Source organism: Helobdella robusta (assembly GCF_000326865.2).
Source record: "Helobdella robusta unplaced genomic scaffold HELROscaffold_60, whole genome shotgun sequence".
In the NCBI taxonomy this organism is placed as follows: Eukaryota; Metazoa; Annelida; class Clitellata; order Rhynchobdellida; family Glossiphoniidae; genus Helobdella; species Helobdella robusta.
Window position 1 is genome coordinate 743,664 of NW_008705331.1, and position 18,692 is coordinate 762,355.

General features: G+C 33.1%; 2 protein-coding genes across 2 annotated transcripts; one reads left to right on the plus strand and one right to left on the minus strand.

The window, feature by feature from the left end:
- Positions 1-349: 349 nt before the first annotated feature.
- On the minus strand, positions 350-11,313 carry HELRODRAFT_123655 (hypothetical protein; the record flags this gene model as incomplete). Its single annotated transcript, XM_009029609.1, has 4 exons — positions 350-411; positions 842-935; positions 1,116-1,207; positions 11,169-11,313. Coding segments are annotated over 4 exons (393 nt in total), but the record flags the coding sequence as incomplete, so codon positions are not given.
- Positions 11,314-17,389: 6,076 nt separating this feature from the next.
- On the plus strand, positions 17,390-17,815 carry HELRODRAFT_180299 (hypothetical protein; the record flags this gene model as incomplete). The annotated part of the gene is made up of 1 exon (XM_009029610.1): positions 17,390-17,815. The coding sequence occupies one exon, from the start codon at positions 17,390-17,392 to the stop codon at positions 17,813-17,815; it is 426 nt and encodes a 141-aa protein (XP_009027858.1).
- Between the last annotated feature and the right edge of the window lie 877 nt (positions 17,816-18,692).

Here is an 18,692-nt window from a genome sequence, read left to right on the forward strand (position 1 = left end):
AATAGTACATTGAAAAATTTTGACATAGAAATCATTTTTCACAAAACAAAACATAAACAAAAACAAATTAATTGTAAAAAAATGAACAAACTTTAATATTAATAGTCATTTCCGACCAAAAAAATGACCAAACCTTCTTGAGACAATTGATAAGTTTTCTGCTGTTTGACCAATGCTCTGAACAGTTGACCGCTTCTGAAACTATCAAAGTCGATCTCAATGGATTCCTGATAACGATGGTAATAATAATAACAACAACAATATTTATTATTATTATTATTAATTATTTTTAATAATTATTATTATTATTATTATTGTGGAAAATATTATAATTAAAGTTATACTTGTCAATTGCCCATACACTGAACGCTGAGCCACTTAGCAGAATGACTCTTTGGAATAAGTTGGATCCTTAAATTTATGAAAGAGAGAATAATTTTATTTGAATTTAAAATTTTTAAATTTAAAATTTAAAAAATTTAAAATAAAAAATTTAAAAATTTTTTTTTTAATATTTGAATATAATTTTATTTATTTATTTAAAATTATTATTTACTGTGTAATGATGTTTTAGTTTTGACTTTTAAAACCGTTATTACAAAGCGGTTGAACAGTTCCATTTTCATCATTTTTAATAATAATATCTTCATCCTCAACAGCAACAACATCATCACTAACATCAACAACATCAACATCAACAACATCATCAACAACAACATCAGCAACACCAACAACATCAGCATCATCAACATCAACATCATCAAAAACATCAACAACATCATCAACAACATCAACATCAACAACATCAATATCATCATCAACATCAACAACATCAACAGACCCCTCGTAATCGGTGACATCATTAGCATATTGGCCATTGCAGCCCCATGTCCTTGACCCATAATGGTCACACCGTTAGGATTTCCGCCAAAATTCTACAAATAATTTATTCCGCGCTAAAATTTTATGAGTTTCTGATTTCTTGCTAAAATTTGAAATGTAACGAACAGCAGCAACAACAAACAACTACGGAAGTTTAACAAACAACAACAGCTGACAACAATGACGTCATCAGTGACGTCATAAACAACAACGACGGCAACAACAAAACCAACTTTAATGTTGGCCTGTATCCACTGGAGGGCTGCCACTTGATCCAAGAGGGCGTAGTTGCCTGAAGCATCGCTGTCCGTAGTGCTTAAGAAGCCTGTCATGTTGTTGTTGTTGTTTGTTGTTGCTGTTGTCTATGTTGTTGTTGTTGTCTATGTTGTTGTTATCGTTGTTATTTATGTTGTTTTGGTGTTGCTGTTGTTGTTTATAAATTTATTATTGTTGCAGTTGTCTATGTTGTTGTTGTTGTTTTTGTTGTCGTGTTGTTGTTAATGTTGTTGTTTTTGTCTATGTTGTTGATTGTGATGATGACAAAGATGATGGGGTTGATTTTATGTAGAATTTTTTTCATTTGTTATTTTCTCACTGATCATTTTTTATGTAAATTATTTTTCGCTTTATTCTTGAATGCAAATTTGCCAGCGTTTGTATGAACATTGATTGGTTGTTGTGGTTCCTATTTTGTTGTTGTGGTTGTTGTTGTTGATGTGTTTATATTAGTGTTATAGTTGATTTAAATGTTGTAGCTGATTTAATTGCTGTTGTAATTGTTGTAGCTGATTTAATTGCTGTTGTAGTTGATGTAATTGTTGTTGTAGTTGATGCACTTGTTGTTGTAGCTGATGTAATTGTTGTAGCTAACGTAATTAATGTTTTAGTTGATGCAATTGATGTTGTAGTTGATGCAATTTTTATTATCTTTTGTTGTTTCCCATTTTCTCGCTGTAGCTGTTGATAACTCTCATCTCTCATTTATCATTCAAATCTCTAACGAACATTAATCATCAAAACCTGGTATATGGATGAGACTAGAGACACAAATATTTACACAGAGCCAAAGATACGGACACGAACAATAACAAACATGCAAATAAATTCATTACACACGCAATCACGTGCCTATTATGCCCATTACAATCAAACTCACATACTCTATCTATACATATATAATTATTACACACACACACACGCACACGCATACACACGCAAGCACACACACATACAAACACACACACGCAAGCACATACACATACAAACACACACATACAAACACACACACACACACACACGCAAGCACACACACAAGCACACACACATACACACATACACACACGCGCAAGTACTTACACACACATACAAACACACTTTCACACACACACACACACACATAAAAGTTCCTCTTCAATTCATTTTTAGATACGAATGCAATTATGCGCACGCTCGCCCAGGCGTTTAAAATCTTTTTCAAAGAAATTTTTCCTCAAAATTTTCTTTATTGCTACGACTCATCCATCCAGACGCTGAAATTCAAAACGACTCAGAACTCCGTCATAGGATAGATATATAAGTTACTGTTCATTCTGAATTTGCGTCTATCAGAAGTCATACAATCATATACAAACACCTGTACACACACACACATATATATACTCACATACACACACATACACATACTCTCTTACCCCCTCACACATACACACACACAGACACACACAAAAAACACAAACAAACACCCAAACAAACAAACGAACGACGCCCATACAACCGGTAGAATTTTTAATTTGCATATATCTCTCTCAATTGTAATTTGTTGACGGGAGCCAGGCAGAACAACCACGTCATAAACAATCTCACACACGAAGCAGCTGATGTAGGAAAGCTCAAATGAGCAATAAAGTGAGATTCAAGGCCACAGCTCTCGGCTTCAAATCGCTATCACCGCAGATTTGAAAGCAGCTTGTACATGCAAACACATGTGTCAGTCAGTACTTAACTAACGTCTGCTGTAACACTCGCGCTCGGTACATTCTTTAATACGTCTTTATATTTTAATATTCATATTTGGTGCAGTATTTAATATTTATTACAACTTTTATTTTCAGGTATTTTTATTTTCAGTTTATAATTGACGAGTATAGGAATGGCTGAGACGGTAGGATTGCTTGCCTTCTTTAGCAATGCAGTTTTATCACAAATTGTTTCAATCCCATCAAGTTCGAACACATGTTGTGACATAAGCCAAATTATACAATACTTATGTGTTACGTGTATGTATGGTGCACGTGTGTTTATTTTGTGTGTTCATTCAATTTATGTTTGAATAATTGAATGTTTGTGTGTTTATGTATATGTGTGTGTTTGTTTATGTGCGTGTGTATGTGTGCGAGCGCGCGTTCGTGTGTGTATAGTAGTTTGTAATAACATTGTAAGTTTAAACTAATACTTCGTAACGAATGTATGGATGTATGCCTGAATAAATGTAATTATGTTTGCTTGTTTGTATGTATATATGTTTGCATGTTTGTATCTATGTTTGTATGTATGATTTTTTTTTGTAAATTGAAATCCCGGACCGTCATTAGAAATTTTAAAGATGCTTTTGAAAGGAAAAAATTTTGAGGAAAATGTTTCGTCATGGTTTTTTGATATCGCAACATAATATGAGTGTGCGTGTGTGAGTGTGTGTGTGTGTTGCTGTGTGTGTATGTTTATATACGTGCGTGTGTATATCTTTATATGTGTATGTGGATGTGTAAAATTACCATTGTCATCCTCATCATCATCATCATTATCATCATCATCATCGTCGTCGTCGTCATCATCATCATCATCATTATATTCATCGTTAGTAGCTTAATTAAAAAAACGTCTTTTTGAAATATCAGTATAAAAAAATTTCTCATTACTCGAATTGAAGACAGCCCGATAAGGATAAAAGGCTGATAACTTCTGAAGGAGAATAATATTAAATATAATTAAAATAATAATAGTTATTATTATCACCATAATTATAAATATAATTGCAATAATTATGATGGTAAAATAAAAATAAGAATAATATTTATATATTCTAGTAGGGTTTTCATTATATATTATGATTTTACAAATTTTTTATTAACAATATTACCAAATATAGTTATAATAATATTAATTATTATTATTATTATTTTTTGTTGTTGTTGTTGTTGTTGTAATTTTGTCATAATCGCAAAAACAACGAAAAAAGATGGGAAGCAATTAGTTAAATATAATTGAAGTACATTAATTGATTGCCTCATTGCATGGTGCCTTAATACGATAATCCACTTTTCAAACATCCAGCATCAAAATTGTTTCCAACAAACATACAAACATACAAACCAAACATGTATGCAAACACACACACACACATACATACACATACACACACACATATACATACATACAATAAATACATAAACATCATCATTAAAACATACACTCGTTCATGAACAGAAATAAGTCTATAAAAATAGCATAAGCAAACATACAAACACACATGTTTGATTGTATAAAAATATATACAAAAAACATATCATACAAACATATACACGAACATAGATACAGGCAAACAAAAATATAAACATAGATGCATAAACATACATAAAAACATAGATATCATAACAAAGACGACAGAACTTGGATTAAAATCTTCCATGGCGAAAGCTTTCAAAAATTCATCACTCTAAATTTAACATCCTCCAATATGCTTCAAAATATTCAAATCATACTTAAATACAAACACAAAAATTACAGACTTGAAACAAACAAATACTAACATACATATACAAAAACATACAAACAAACAAAATGTACAAATGCACATATAAAACCACACAATTTAGACAAACACTAAAATATACAAACAAACACAAACAAACAAGCACCAGAGTAAACAAGCGTACCCACACAAGCAGACTTAAACATACAAAGACAAACGTAGACGAATATAAAAACACGTACACGAACATACATGAGGAGAACTTAATGCATATAACCGGCTATGTATGAATCACCGACCTATAAACACGTTCATAAAACTCCTTTATTATTTATTTTATCGGACTTTCTAAAATGGCCGGTTGCACGTGAACAATACAAACGCACACACAAACACACACACACACAAACACACGCACACAAACACACATACACACTTATGCGTTCCCACACACACACTTACACGCCTCCAACACAAACACACACACACACAAACACACGTACACACGCGCACACACATACTTTCATATCCACACACACACGTTCTCATGCAAACAAATATGCACACAAACACAAACGAACAAGCACACACGCACACAAACAAACAAGTGGCAAGATGTACAAAAACGCTGTCAACACGCTTATGAAAGAAGCTAGCAAGGTTATTTATACACAAGGTTATTATCTATTATCCAATAATAAAAATATTAATAAATTATAATAAAAAATGATAATAATATTATTATTTGAGTGTGTTTGTGTGTGTGTGTGAGAGAGAGAGAGAAAGATTGTGTGGTTAACATTTGAAAATAAAAACTCAATACCGGACAAACTAAATTATCAAATTTTTAATCAATCTGCCAACATTTGTAATAACAATTATTTGCGATAGTTTAATGAAAAATAGGAAGTAGTAATTACAATATTATTATAAATATTATTATTATTATTATTACTATTATTATTATTTGAATTGAACGTTAGCTAAGCAATATTTCATCATAAAACCATCCATCCCATTTTTCTGAATGAATATGTACTACACAGGTTTCATTCTTTACGTTTGGATACTTTGTGTGTGTGTTTGTGTGTGTGTGTGCGTGAGATTTGTAGAAGTGTTTGTGTATATGTGCGTGATAGAAATGGAAATTTACATATAGGTGTGTTGTGTCTGTGTTTGTGTGTGTAATTAGGCATACATCCTGTGTGTATGTGCGGCTGGGGGTGTGAGGTCTGTGTTTATGTGTGTATCTGGATTTGTGTGTGTATGTGAAGAGAGTGTGTGTATGTGAAGTGTGTGTGTGTGTGTGTGTGTGTGTGTGGTATGTATAGCACATATTCATGGGCGCAAACTTGTTACATACTTTGGCTGCACCGACAAACAAGGGAATTGTAAAAGCCTGCACTGGACTGACGTGTTTAATAAAATAGCCAATATTATTTTCTTTGTTTTTCTGTGTTTTTTTGTTTGTTTGTCTGTTTATGTTTGTTTTTTTTGCAGTAGTTTGTACGTTTTCACAATTTTTTGTATTGTTTATTGCAAATTTTCAAACTTTTCGGTTAATTTTTTTTCTAGTTTAAAAAATCTCTTGTCTGCAATATTTTTTTTCGTTACTTTTTAAATTTCCATGTGCTGTACTTCAGATGTGTCAGTACGATTCTCATTGATAGAGATGTTTATAACGATTGGTAATTGGTTTCTCGTTCATCTACAACTTTTGTTGTTGTTCATCGTTCTTTATGACGTTTAAATTTAGTTTAATGTTATTTATTTCTCTCAAATACGAATACTTTCCAAAGGAACAAGTTGTACAACTTAACAAAATACTTGACCTTGACCTAGTGAATCAATCTTTTGCCACAAGCATACTTCGGTCACATAACTTTTCGTTATCAAAAGAGTGGACAGACATAAATATTCATGCGATCCATCGAAAACATTTTCTGCCTGGCTTCGCTAGTTTGTCACAAACGCAAGAAAGTTGCCCGGAAAATTGAGAAAAGACCCGAGAGAGAGATAGAGAGAAAGAGAGAGAGAGAGAAAAAGAAGGAAAGAGATAGTGAAAAAAAAGAAACAGACGTCCAGATAACCCAAAGAATGAAGAGGACACGTAAGACCAGTTGCGTTGGAGTGACCTAGGCAGGCAGTGGAGAGTTGTTTGCTACAATTCTTCATTTGTGCTCATGTCGTAGTATCATTTGTTTCCATTTCATTGAGGAGGTTGCACTTATTTTTCATTTTCAGTTATTTGTGTGTGTGTGTGTGTAAGTCTGTGTATATTTGAGCGTGTCTGTGTGTGTTTATTTGTTTGTTTGTTTGTGTGTGTGTGTGTCATAAATTGTTTAGTTATTACAAAGATCAACAATACTATCGCCTAGGCACAATGATCAGAAGAGACAAAAATTACAAATGCTACTGTCACAAAACAATTTTTAAAATGCAACAAAGTCAAAATCAATCACTGACGGCAGAATCAGCCAAAAACCTGACAAAACACATCACAAGACATAAAATAAGTTAAATCTTTCATGAATTCTTATTTACAACCTCCATATTTAACTTCAAATTGAAACATCAAACGCCATCACTTCACATTCAGTTTAGAAAAAAAACAACAAAAAAACAAATAGAATGGAAAAGCAAAAACAGAGTAGTGTTCCAATCGTTGGTTTGATATTTAAAAATTCATCGGGCTATGAGCGCTTCCATCCGTTATGAAAACCGCACTACGTGTGCGTGTTTGTGTGCGTGTGTGCGTGCGTGCGTTTGTCTCTAAGCGCGTGAACTGCACGGGCGTGTGGGTGGAGTTTTGTAAAAAAAACGTCTGAAATGTTTAGGTTCCATGCACATTTACGTCTAGATTTACATGAACAATTTGTGTTGGTTGAGGGATGTGTTTGTTTTATTTTTAAATTTATTTCTATTAAATGGTAATTGTTTTGAAATAGATCTAAAGATAATAATCAAACAACCACTTAAACCGATAGACACCATTGTTTAAAATTTCATAAAAAATTGGTGCGACCAAAAACTTATTTTTGTCATTAATAGCAGAGTATGATTCAAATGCAGTTACAAGTGTTTCATCATCACCTCTATTTTCTAAAACATTTTTTCTTTCGAATAAATTTTAAGCTCAGGTTGAAACGCAACAAAATTTTCTTTCAATAATTTTCTTACTTCTAAATAAAGTTTGTTTTAATTATCAATAACCAAAGTTTAAGCCAGGTTAAATAATTAGAAGCGTAAAATAATAAAATGTTTGACCCTCTTTTAAACAGATGTTTAATTTGGAACAAAATTAATTAAAAAATATTTTGAAAAATATCTTATATAAAAGTTGAATATTTCATGAAACGAAATGATGAAAAACAAAATTTTCCAATCAAACATTCTTAGATTCAGACATTCTTAGAAAAAAATTCAAATTCTAGAAGAAAAGCTTGCATTTTTGTCTTAAAAATACTTCTTGAAAGCAAGCAATTTCTCTTTTTAAAATTGCCTCGACAAATGAATTTTTAAACAATTAATTTGATTTACTCACAGCCGCTAAAAAATTCAAACCTTTTTTTTCTAATTTTTTTTTCCTTCTAACACCTCTAAAATTTTTATTCTTTGGTTGTGTTAAAAACTTTTTTGTCATTTCGCCAAAGAAATTTATCGTCAGACGCACCCTCATAACGGAAGCACGTGATGGGAATGTAAACAAAGGCAGAGCACGTGACACATCGATCGAGTAACTGAACCCTGTTGGATTGTATCCAGTTTATATGGGTCATGCTTATGCTTACATTATCAATGTAGGTCACTGCACACACAGACACACACAGACACACGCACACACACGTACACAGACACTTGGCTCGGGTTAACAAGATTTTAGCGAAAAGTAGACATTATCAAACATTTCCATTGTTGCCCACTTACGAGCATGTTTTTATTATTTTCGCAGTTTAAGATGCTTTTGTTGCTTTTGACGGTGTTGTTATCGCCTCTGTTGTTAGAAACAAACACGCACACGCATACAAGCAAACGCGCAAACACACGTACAAAGAGAACAAACAATATGAAATTTAGCCAGCGTAGCATATTTCAAACACGCTCCTTTGAATTTATTGCCGGTTTGATTTCTGCGCTGCCCCTGGCGATTCAATGAAAACTGGCTTGTCGGCCAGCCATCCACACTTACTGTGTGTTATCAAACGCATACGTATCGCATTGTACGTGTGGTATTGTTGTAACTGAGGTATTTTTGGTACTGTTGCATTTGTGTGTAGTATTGTATTTACAATACAATACGATACGATACGATACAATACGATACGATACAATACAATACAAAACAATACAATACAATATTTTATTTGGCCACAAATTTGTGGTATTGTTGCACGTATGTATGGTATTGTATTTTTAGTATTGCTACGTTAGCCACACAGGATAGATCTCACAAAACGAAAAATTATCATGACTTTAATTAATTCTTTCAATTAATTGACATCAAATGACATAAAAATGGCATAACAATATCATGAGTTTTGAAATTATTCCTTTTGCTTAATTATAAATAAATTTTTTGTAATAAGAAAATATTTTCCATTGTTTATCAGACATTGAAAATTTTCTTTTCCTTTCATGGCATGCAATGCTTAAACAATGCCGATATATTTTCTCATGATGATAACAAAATGTGATCGACCAAGAAAAAATATTTTAATTTTTAGGAATTTTCAAATAAAAACATTCGACCCGATAACATACATTCCATCCACACGCACTTCTAAATATGCAAACATACTGATACAAACACACATACATCTACCGATATTCAAACACATGAACACAAACACACACACACACACTTAAACGTCCACTCAAGCACACATACAAATGTATATGTAAACACACAACCATACAAACACAGACAGACAGACAGACAGACTATAAATCACTGGCCGTAATGATAATTTTTTTGAACGAAGTAACACATTTGAGGCTGTTCCTACATTTTTGTTTTTTCTATTTCGTTTTTTTTATAACAAGGAAACAGGAAAAAAAATTCATCGCTATCAAGCGACTGATGATAGCTTTTGGCATAACTATTTTACTTTCGGTTTGTTTTGTATCTTTTTTTCGTATGTCTTGTTTTTGTTTTCGATTTAGTGTATTTTTGTTGGTTTGTTGTTTGTTTGTTGTTATGCATGCTAACGTTTGATGTTGTTGTGTTGTGTTGTTATACATTAGCCTGCATGCAATTCCCATTAGAGAGGAAGTAAAAGAATGAAAGCACGATGACTATGTAATCAAAGGGTGTTTGTGTGTATTTCTGTGTGTTTGTCTGTATGTGTGCAAACGTGTGTGCATGTGTGTGTTTGTACATTGTATTTGCGTATATATGTGGGTTTAAATATACAAACTTAAAAGATCAAATTTTTTGATTGATAATGAACTTTTTCTGAAAAGAAAGGGCAAGATATTATCTTGGATAAAAATTTTAGGAGGAAAATTCCCTGAAATTGTTTTTGCCAAATTGTCATTTTTGAAACTCAATGGAGAAATGAAAGTAGTGGAATTAGAGATAAAATTTTAAAGTTAGAACTACACAAGACAGGTAGAGAGAGGTTAAAACTACCGTCCAACATTTTTTTGGAGTGCAGTGAATTAGGATTCAAGCAAATATCAAACAAAAAAAACTATATCACCAACAAAACATTTGACAATTTCTTCGAATATTTCAACATTTTTATAGCCAGATATTTTCAACATAAAAAGATAAAAAAAATTCAAAAACAAATAAAAAAAATATCCATGCCCCCCCTAAGCAATATGCAATCGATCAATTTACAATAACATTGATTTTTTTGGGTTGTTATTACCTTTGGTTGATAGTTAGATAGATGGATAGGTGGATGGATGGATGGATGGATAGATAGATGGATGGATGGATGGATGGATGGGTGGATGGATGAATGGATGGATGGATGGATGGATGGATGGATAGATGGATGGATGGATGGATGGATGGATGGATGGATGGATGGATGGATGGATGGACGGATGGATTGATGGATAGATAGATGGATGGATGGATAGATGGATAAATGGACGAATAGATGTATGCAGGTTAATTATTTGACAAACTTAATTTGTCAATAGTTGATCATTATATTTTTATTTTCCAGTCTGCTTATCCTCATCTATTCATTCGATCATCTTGACCATAGTTTAATCATCCAAATTGCCAGACATTCAATTGATTGATCGTTTGGCCATTCTTTCTTTCAATCAATCGTTCATTCAATTATTACATTAATCAATCAATTAATCAATCAGTCACTTATTCAGTCATTTCACTCTTTCATTTATCATTCATTTGTTTATTCGGCCAATATTTTAAACAGCCAACCATTCAACCAACCAACCAACCAACCAACCAACCAACCAACAAACCAACCAACCAACCAACCAACCAACCAACCTACCAACCTACCAACCAACCAACCAACCAACCAACCAACCAACCAACCAACCAAACAACCAACCAACCAACCTAGGACACCCAGCCTATAATTGATGGTGACGACGATGACCAGCCCATAGGCGGCCAGTATCCTTCCATCAAACATGTTGCCGGTACCGAAATCGTATGAGGAACCATGTATAAACAACAGTACCGGTAGTGAAGTGTTGTTGTTGTTGTTGATGTTGTTGTTATTGTTATTGTTATTGTTTTTGTTGTTGTTGTTGTTGGCGGTGATGTTGACGTTGTTGCCAAAATCATTTTCTGCAAAAAAATGTTTTTTTTCTTTTAAAATGATTAATGACTTAAATAAAATGCATCTTAAAGATCATTGGTCTTTGATGTTAGAATTAAGCTAAAAACCAAAACAATAAAATTAATAATAAAATTAATAAAATTGCATTGATAACAAAAAATTACAACAACAACATCAACAACCACAAATGTAACATCAGTAAATAACAATAACAGCAACAATGGTGCCAACAACAACAACAAAAACAACAACAACAATTACTAATATTATCAACTTTATATGCGTTGTAAAGACGACATTAAAGGCGTAAGACAAATCAAAGCGTTATGAAAATGTTTTTGAAAGGATGTTATTAATTGTGTTTGTGTGTGTGTGTGTTTATGAGCGTTTGTTTGTGTATGTGTGTTTGTGTGTATGTGTTTTTGTGTGTGTGTGTTTGTGTGTGTATGTTTGCTTGTGTGTATGTGGTTGTGTGAAAAATTCTAAAATTAATTCCCAGTTACAATAGCAAAAGATATGAAGATAAAAAAAAGAGTAAATGTTATGAGTTTCTTCATCATCATCGTCTTCATCATCGTCTTCATCATCGTCTTCATCATCGTCTTCATCATCGTCTTCATCATCGTCTTCATCATCGTCTTCATCATCGTCTTCATCATCGTCTTCATCATCGTCTTCATCATCGTCTTCATCATCGTCTTCATCATCGTCTTCATCATCGTCGTCATCGTCACCATCAACATCATCGTTGTAGAGAGTAACGTGATTTACGTCAGCTTGGTTCAGCCAACAGCGCGTGTTCGTGTGACGATACGGTGACGTCATATTTGATGGACGGACAAGTAATCTTCCGGTGAATGAAATAGCAAACGAACAAATGATCAAGTTGAGAATTAGTCAAATCAAGTCGAATGAATAAACAAACAAATGTATGAATGATTGAGTCAATGAACAAACAAATAAACGAATGAATGATTGAATGAATAAACAAACAAATAAACGAATGAATGATTGAATGAATGAACAAATTAAGGGAAGAAGAAATGGATGAACACATAAGGGAGCCGATATGATGAATTCAAACAAGATAAACATGTATATCGTATAAATAGAGGATGGAAGAGAGAGAGAGAGAGAGAGAGAGAGAGAGAGAGAGAGAGAGAGAGGGAGTGGGGGGGAGGGAAAGAGAGAGGGAAAGAGAGAGAAAAAAGAGAAAAAACACGATAAAGAAAGAGAGATAGTGTGTGTGTGTTTTGTGTGTGTGTGTGTGTGGTGTGTGTGTGTGTGTGTGTGAAGAAACTAGATAAAAAAATACAATTGAATAATTTTCAGAGACAAATGAGAAAATGAGATAAGAAATGAATGAATGAATGCTTAAATTGTAAAAAAGAAAGTCTTGGGTATTAAAGAACGGAATGAACGGATGAATGATTGATGGAAAAAATAAACGAGATAACAAATAAATAAATAAATGAATGAATGAATGAATGACTGAATGAATGAATGAATGAATGAATGAATGAATGAATGAATGAATGAATGAATGACTGACTGAATGAATGAATGAACAAATGAATGAATGAATGAATTAATTAATGAATGAATGAATGAATGAATGAACGAATGAATGAATGAACGAACGGACGAACGAACGAATAAATGAATGGATGAAATGAAAAAATAATGCAGTCGCATAATGTTTGATAAAACTGATGACTCTCAGCTGTCCACCTATATAAGGAATGTTCGCCTGTCTTGATTTATTCATCATTGGTCAGTCGTTCGTTCGTGTGTGTGTGTGTGTGTGTGTATCGGCCTACTTTTTTGCTTGTATATATATATATATATATATATATATATATATATATATGTGTATATGTATGTGTGTGTGTGTGTGTGTGTCGGTGTGTATAAGTGTTTTTATTTTAAAAGCATGTCAATTTGTTATAATTAAGTGTGTGTGTGAGTGTGCGTGCGTGCTTGTGTGTGTGCGTGCGTGTATGTGTGTGTGCAATATTTAAGTACGCATTTTTGCTCTTGGTTATTAAACTTTTCCCATTAATGAAATTTAAAAGAGATTCTTTCAACATGCTCTTGAATTTCAAGAAAATCTCGAAGTCCATCTCTCTTAATTGAATTATTACGGAATAATGGATGTGAAACAAGTTGCAGGCAGACTGTGATTTATTCAAAACAGACAAAAAATTAGTCACTGGTTTTTGGGCTGTCGTCTTTAATACCATCATTTCTGTGGGTGTAAGTTGTTGTGTCTTATTCGGCTTCAAAATGTATAGATGACTGTGTGTGTGTGTGTGTGTGTGTATGTTTGTGTGTGTGTGTATGTTTGTGTGTGTGTACGTTTGTGTGTGTGTATACAAAAATAGGTAGGAACTAAAATATTTTCGAAAAACAATCGTTCCAGTGCGTTTTTTGGTATAGAAAACAAAAATAAATGTTTTTCCATGTCCATAAATTATAATTATTATTGGTTTTACTGTTATTATTTTATTATTATTTTTATTATTTTTTAAAGGTGCAAAAAGAATGTGAAGATAAATTGAGCTCGCCTTGTAAATGTTTTATTACAATGCAATATTGATGGTTGATCGTACGTCACAGAGGGTGAGAGAGCACTTCAAAATAACCGGAGTATGTTCTCCAAGTGTGCGATGGTAGATGAAAAATCACTCTTCCAGATTGTTCTCAAAAAACGTGTTACAGAAATATTATATCTAAAGATTATTAATGTTCTGTATCCGCAATTTTATATCTCCATTATGATTGCCATATGCTGTGGTTTTGAATTTATGGGGTTGATATATTTTTGGCTAGTTGGCTCGTACGGTAAACGTCGTGATTTCACGAGACGTAAGCTAATGCGAGCTAGCCGGGTTCAAACGCAGTCTGTCCTAAAATTAAAAGTCTCTATGTGCTGTTTGCTTGCAAGTGTATATGGTGTATATATGCGTGGTGTTTCGTTCTTATTGGCGCGAAGGTTTCATTGCAAATAAATTTATAACGAACGGTATGCTGCAATTAGCTCTGGCTTGCTAATTCAGCCGAACCACCTTTTTATTTCTAATCAGCCACAACAGAACGATGCTTGCTCTGCGCTACTAATAACTTTCTTCAAGGATGCTGTATGCTTTCTGCCTGACAGTCCCAACTCTTTGAAAAGTGCATACATCAACGCTCCCACTGTTCCTCTTGCACCAGCCTCAACAGCGTAAAACCTGGTTTTGTATGCTTTCTTGTTTTACACCATTGACATCTTATTTTGGAGAACTTGAATTCATCAATTACTGACTTGAAAGTTATTTTTGAAACTGTCTTTCGACAAATAACGATATTGTATGTATTTATGTATGTATGTATTGATATATGTATGCGTGTATGTATGCATGCATGCATGTATGTATGTATGTATGCATGTATGTATGTATGTATGTATGTATGTATGCATGTATGTATGTATGTATGTATGTATGTATGTATGTATGCATGTAAAAATATATGTATGTTTTATTTGCCTTCTTTCTTAGCCAAATTTTTTAGAAATTTTTTATATGGTTTTGTTTCAGTTTTTACTTAAAAAACGGCGAAAATTTTGAAAAATAAAAAAATCTCACACTTTTTTTTAAATATTCAAAATATAATCATGTAAAATTGTTTTTTTTTTAAATAAACAACACAAATAGCATCAAAAACAACAACATCAACACATCACATCAAATAACATGACGTGACATTACGCAGTTCATAACAGTTCTTCCTTCATATATTTGTCTGAAAAACATTTGTCAGGAAAAAAATTCGCCAGAAAGAAATTCATATTTTTTCTGTTGAAAATATCCACAGTTCGTTGGCTGGCAAGCATAGGTCAGTTGGAACTGGACGTCAGATCAAAAAAATGTTTTAGTTTGATCAACAACCCGTGCGCTTTTCAAGTTTCTTTTACTTTTAATTTCATTACTTTTTTGTTTTAGTTTGTTTCTGATGTGTATGTGTGTGAGTGTGTGTGTGTATGTGTGTGTGTATGTGTGTGTGTGTGTAGATGGTGTGGATGGTGTATACATGGCTCTATTTGTTTTGTTTCATTAATTTCGTTTATTTCACATTGGAAGTTTTAACATTTTTGTGTAATTTGGTGAGTGTTACCGTCTTTGCAACGACAGGCAACAGCATTACGACAAGAACAAACAACAATAAACAACAACAACAACTTTAACACCACCAGCAATAAAAGTTTTATTTTATATAACCTCAGCCCTAGTTCTACATTAATATTGACGTCATCATCATTATTATCGTCTTCAGCGACATCATCTTCGTCGTCATTATTATCCATCGTTATTATCTTCATGGTATTTGTCGTCATCATCATCCTCATCGTCGTCATCATCACCGTCATTAGCAACAGTTTAAGAAATATGTCAACAAACATTAACATTGAGAAGAACCAGAACAGCAACAAAAGCGAAAAATCAACATCGTGAACAAACAAAACAACAACAACGTCACCAACAAATACAACAAACAACAACAAAAACAACAACACCAGCCAACACATCCAAACCAAACAACAACAACAACAGCACCAGCAAATACAACAAACAACAACAAAAACAACAACACCAGCCAACACATCCAAACCAAACAACAACAACAACAGCACCAGCAAATACAACAAACAACAACAAAAACAACAACACCAGCCAATACATCCAAACCGAACAACAACAAAAAACATTTTTATCTAGCAATCTACATGTATATAGTCGGCTCAGGCAAAAAAAACCGCGAAAAAATATTTCCCTTTCAAAAATTCTGTGGAGTTTATTTCGAAGTTTCTAAAATTTTGAAGCGAATCACATTGTTTATCTGGCGGTTCTGTCTGCATACAGATCAATTGTTATTGTATCTATGCTAATATTTTTACATTTGTATGTGTGTGTGTGTGTGTGTTATATGTTCGATTTTATTAATGTGTGATGATGTTCAAAGCGTTTAATTTCGTTCAGCCGTCAAGTTGTATTTACGTATTTAGAAGCACGTAGAATAGATTTTAATTTTAGAATTAGACTTAAATACATATATGTTTATATGCAAAAATACACACACACGCGCGCGCGCACATACACACACAAACAAAGAAACATCTATCTATCCATCTATTGGCAGAAATTTGCTTAGACATAAATAAGTTTTTGCTCTGGAATGGAGAAATGAAAGTTCCTTCTCTGCCATTTTCATACACAACCGTTTTATGCCATTTCTCTGCTGTTTATGGCGGGTATTGAGACGGAATATTTACAACATCCACCGGTATTGTTTCATCTTTGTTGCGTATTGCGGTATTTTTTGGCATATCACCAGTCTTCAAATGTTTTTGCAGGTTTTTTTTTTAAATATTCAGTAAATAAAACCGTCAAACGCAGATATTGTCGCGTGTGTTATCAATCTGGTAATTTTTTTCGAGGTATTTTTTGTTGTATATTTTTGTATGTCGTTAATTTTTTACAATTTTTCAAGTATTTTGTAATGATTACCACTGACAATTATAAAAATGAGAGTATATTTTAAATATTTTAGTCCATGTAAACTCACATTTATATTACAAATCCTAAAAAACCAAAAATGAAATAAAAAATTATTTAGTAATCAACTCTTTTACATTTTTATCAGAATGTAGTTTGTAATTATTGAAACACAAATATATATATAGACCCACGTAAAACAAACTTGTTTGTATGTATGTAAGAATGTATGTATGTATGTATATATGTATGTGTGTATGCACGCATGTATATATGTATGTATGTGTGTATGTATGTGTATGTGTGTGTATATTTGTACTTATGTTTAAATAAACAGAATGTTAAGCAAATTGGTCATTTGTACGTGTTAAAGCTATCGTTAGTATGTGTTGCTGCAATAAGTGTGTGGTCTCATTAACATATATATGTGGGGTGATAATTTTGTAATGTCTGGAGCATTTGCATTTCCAAGCCCATACAAAGTCGTAACATCATACTCAGGATTTTTAATATTTTTTCCTGCTTCTGTTGTCGTTGTTGATGTCGTAGAAGCTGATGTCGTTGCGGCCCGTTGTTGTGGCTACTGTTGTTGGCGTGGTGTGGTTGGTTTGGCTGTAATTGGTGTGGCTGTAAGTGGTGTGGTTGGTGTGGCTGTAAGTGGTGTGGTTAGTGTGGCTGCAAGTGGTGTGGTTGGTGTGGCTGTAAGTGGTGTGGTTAGTGTGGCTGCAAGTGGTGTGGTTGGTGTGGCTGTAAGTGGTGTGGTTAGTGTGGCTGTAAGTGGTGTGGTTGGTGTGGCTGTAAGTGGTGTGGTTGCAGCTGGTGTGATTGCAGCTGGTATAGTTGTTAGTGTTCGCACGTTTTACTGCTACTAATTCACTTTTAATGAATTTTATGGTTAGTAATTTTTGCAACGTAAGATAACGCTATGATTATTTTTTCATTTTTTTTATCTCATCGAACCGTGTTAGGTTTTGAAATATGAGGTTATTAGTTTTACCTTCTGAAAAAATTGTTCATTTTATGGCTACTTTTATTTTGATGGTGGGTATAGATGTAATATGAACGTCAACACTGAATTAGCACAAAAAATAAATTGAAATCGTATTCTTTTTCCAACAAAATCCAACAAACTTCTGAAAATCATTCATCTACCGAAATACGCACATGCACGAGCTAGCCAAAAAACAAGCACACCTTTATATACAAAAATACAATTATAATACCATTTCACGCGCAAAAATTTAATTTATACACTCGAGTAGTACACAGAAACACATATAAAAACACACAGAAACACATAGAGAAACAAAGAAACACATGTGAGAAATACAGAAACACATAGAGAAACACAGAAACACATAGAGAAACAAAGAAACACATATGAGAAATACAGAAATACATAAAGAAACACAGAAACACATAGAAATACACAAAAACACACACACACACATGAAGGTATCGAAACGTTGTGACGATGGTTATTATTGATGTGTACGTGTTTATAGATGGTAGCGTTTTATCAGAAGTGCTCATCTACAATAAATTCCTGGTACAGCCCCGGTTCATGCATACATACCACATTCATTGCCTTTGTCGTTACTGCTGCTACTACTACCGCTGCTGCTCTTACTAATACTACTAATGTTGCAGCTGTCACTGCTACTACTACTACTACTGCTGTGGCTACCACGCTGCTATAATTATAAACCCTAGCACTACTACGATTTCTGGTGCATTTTTTGTAATTAT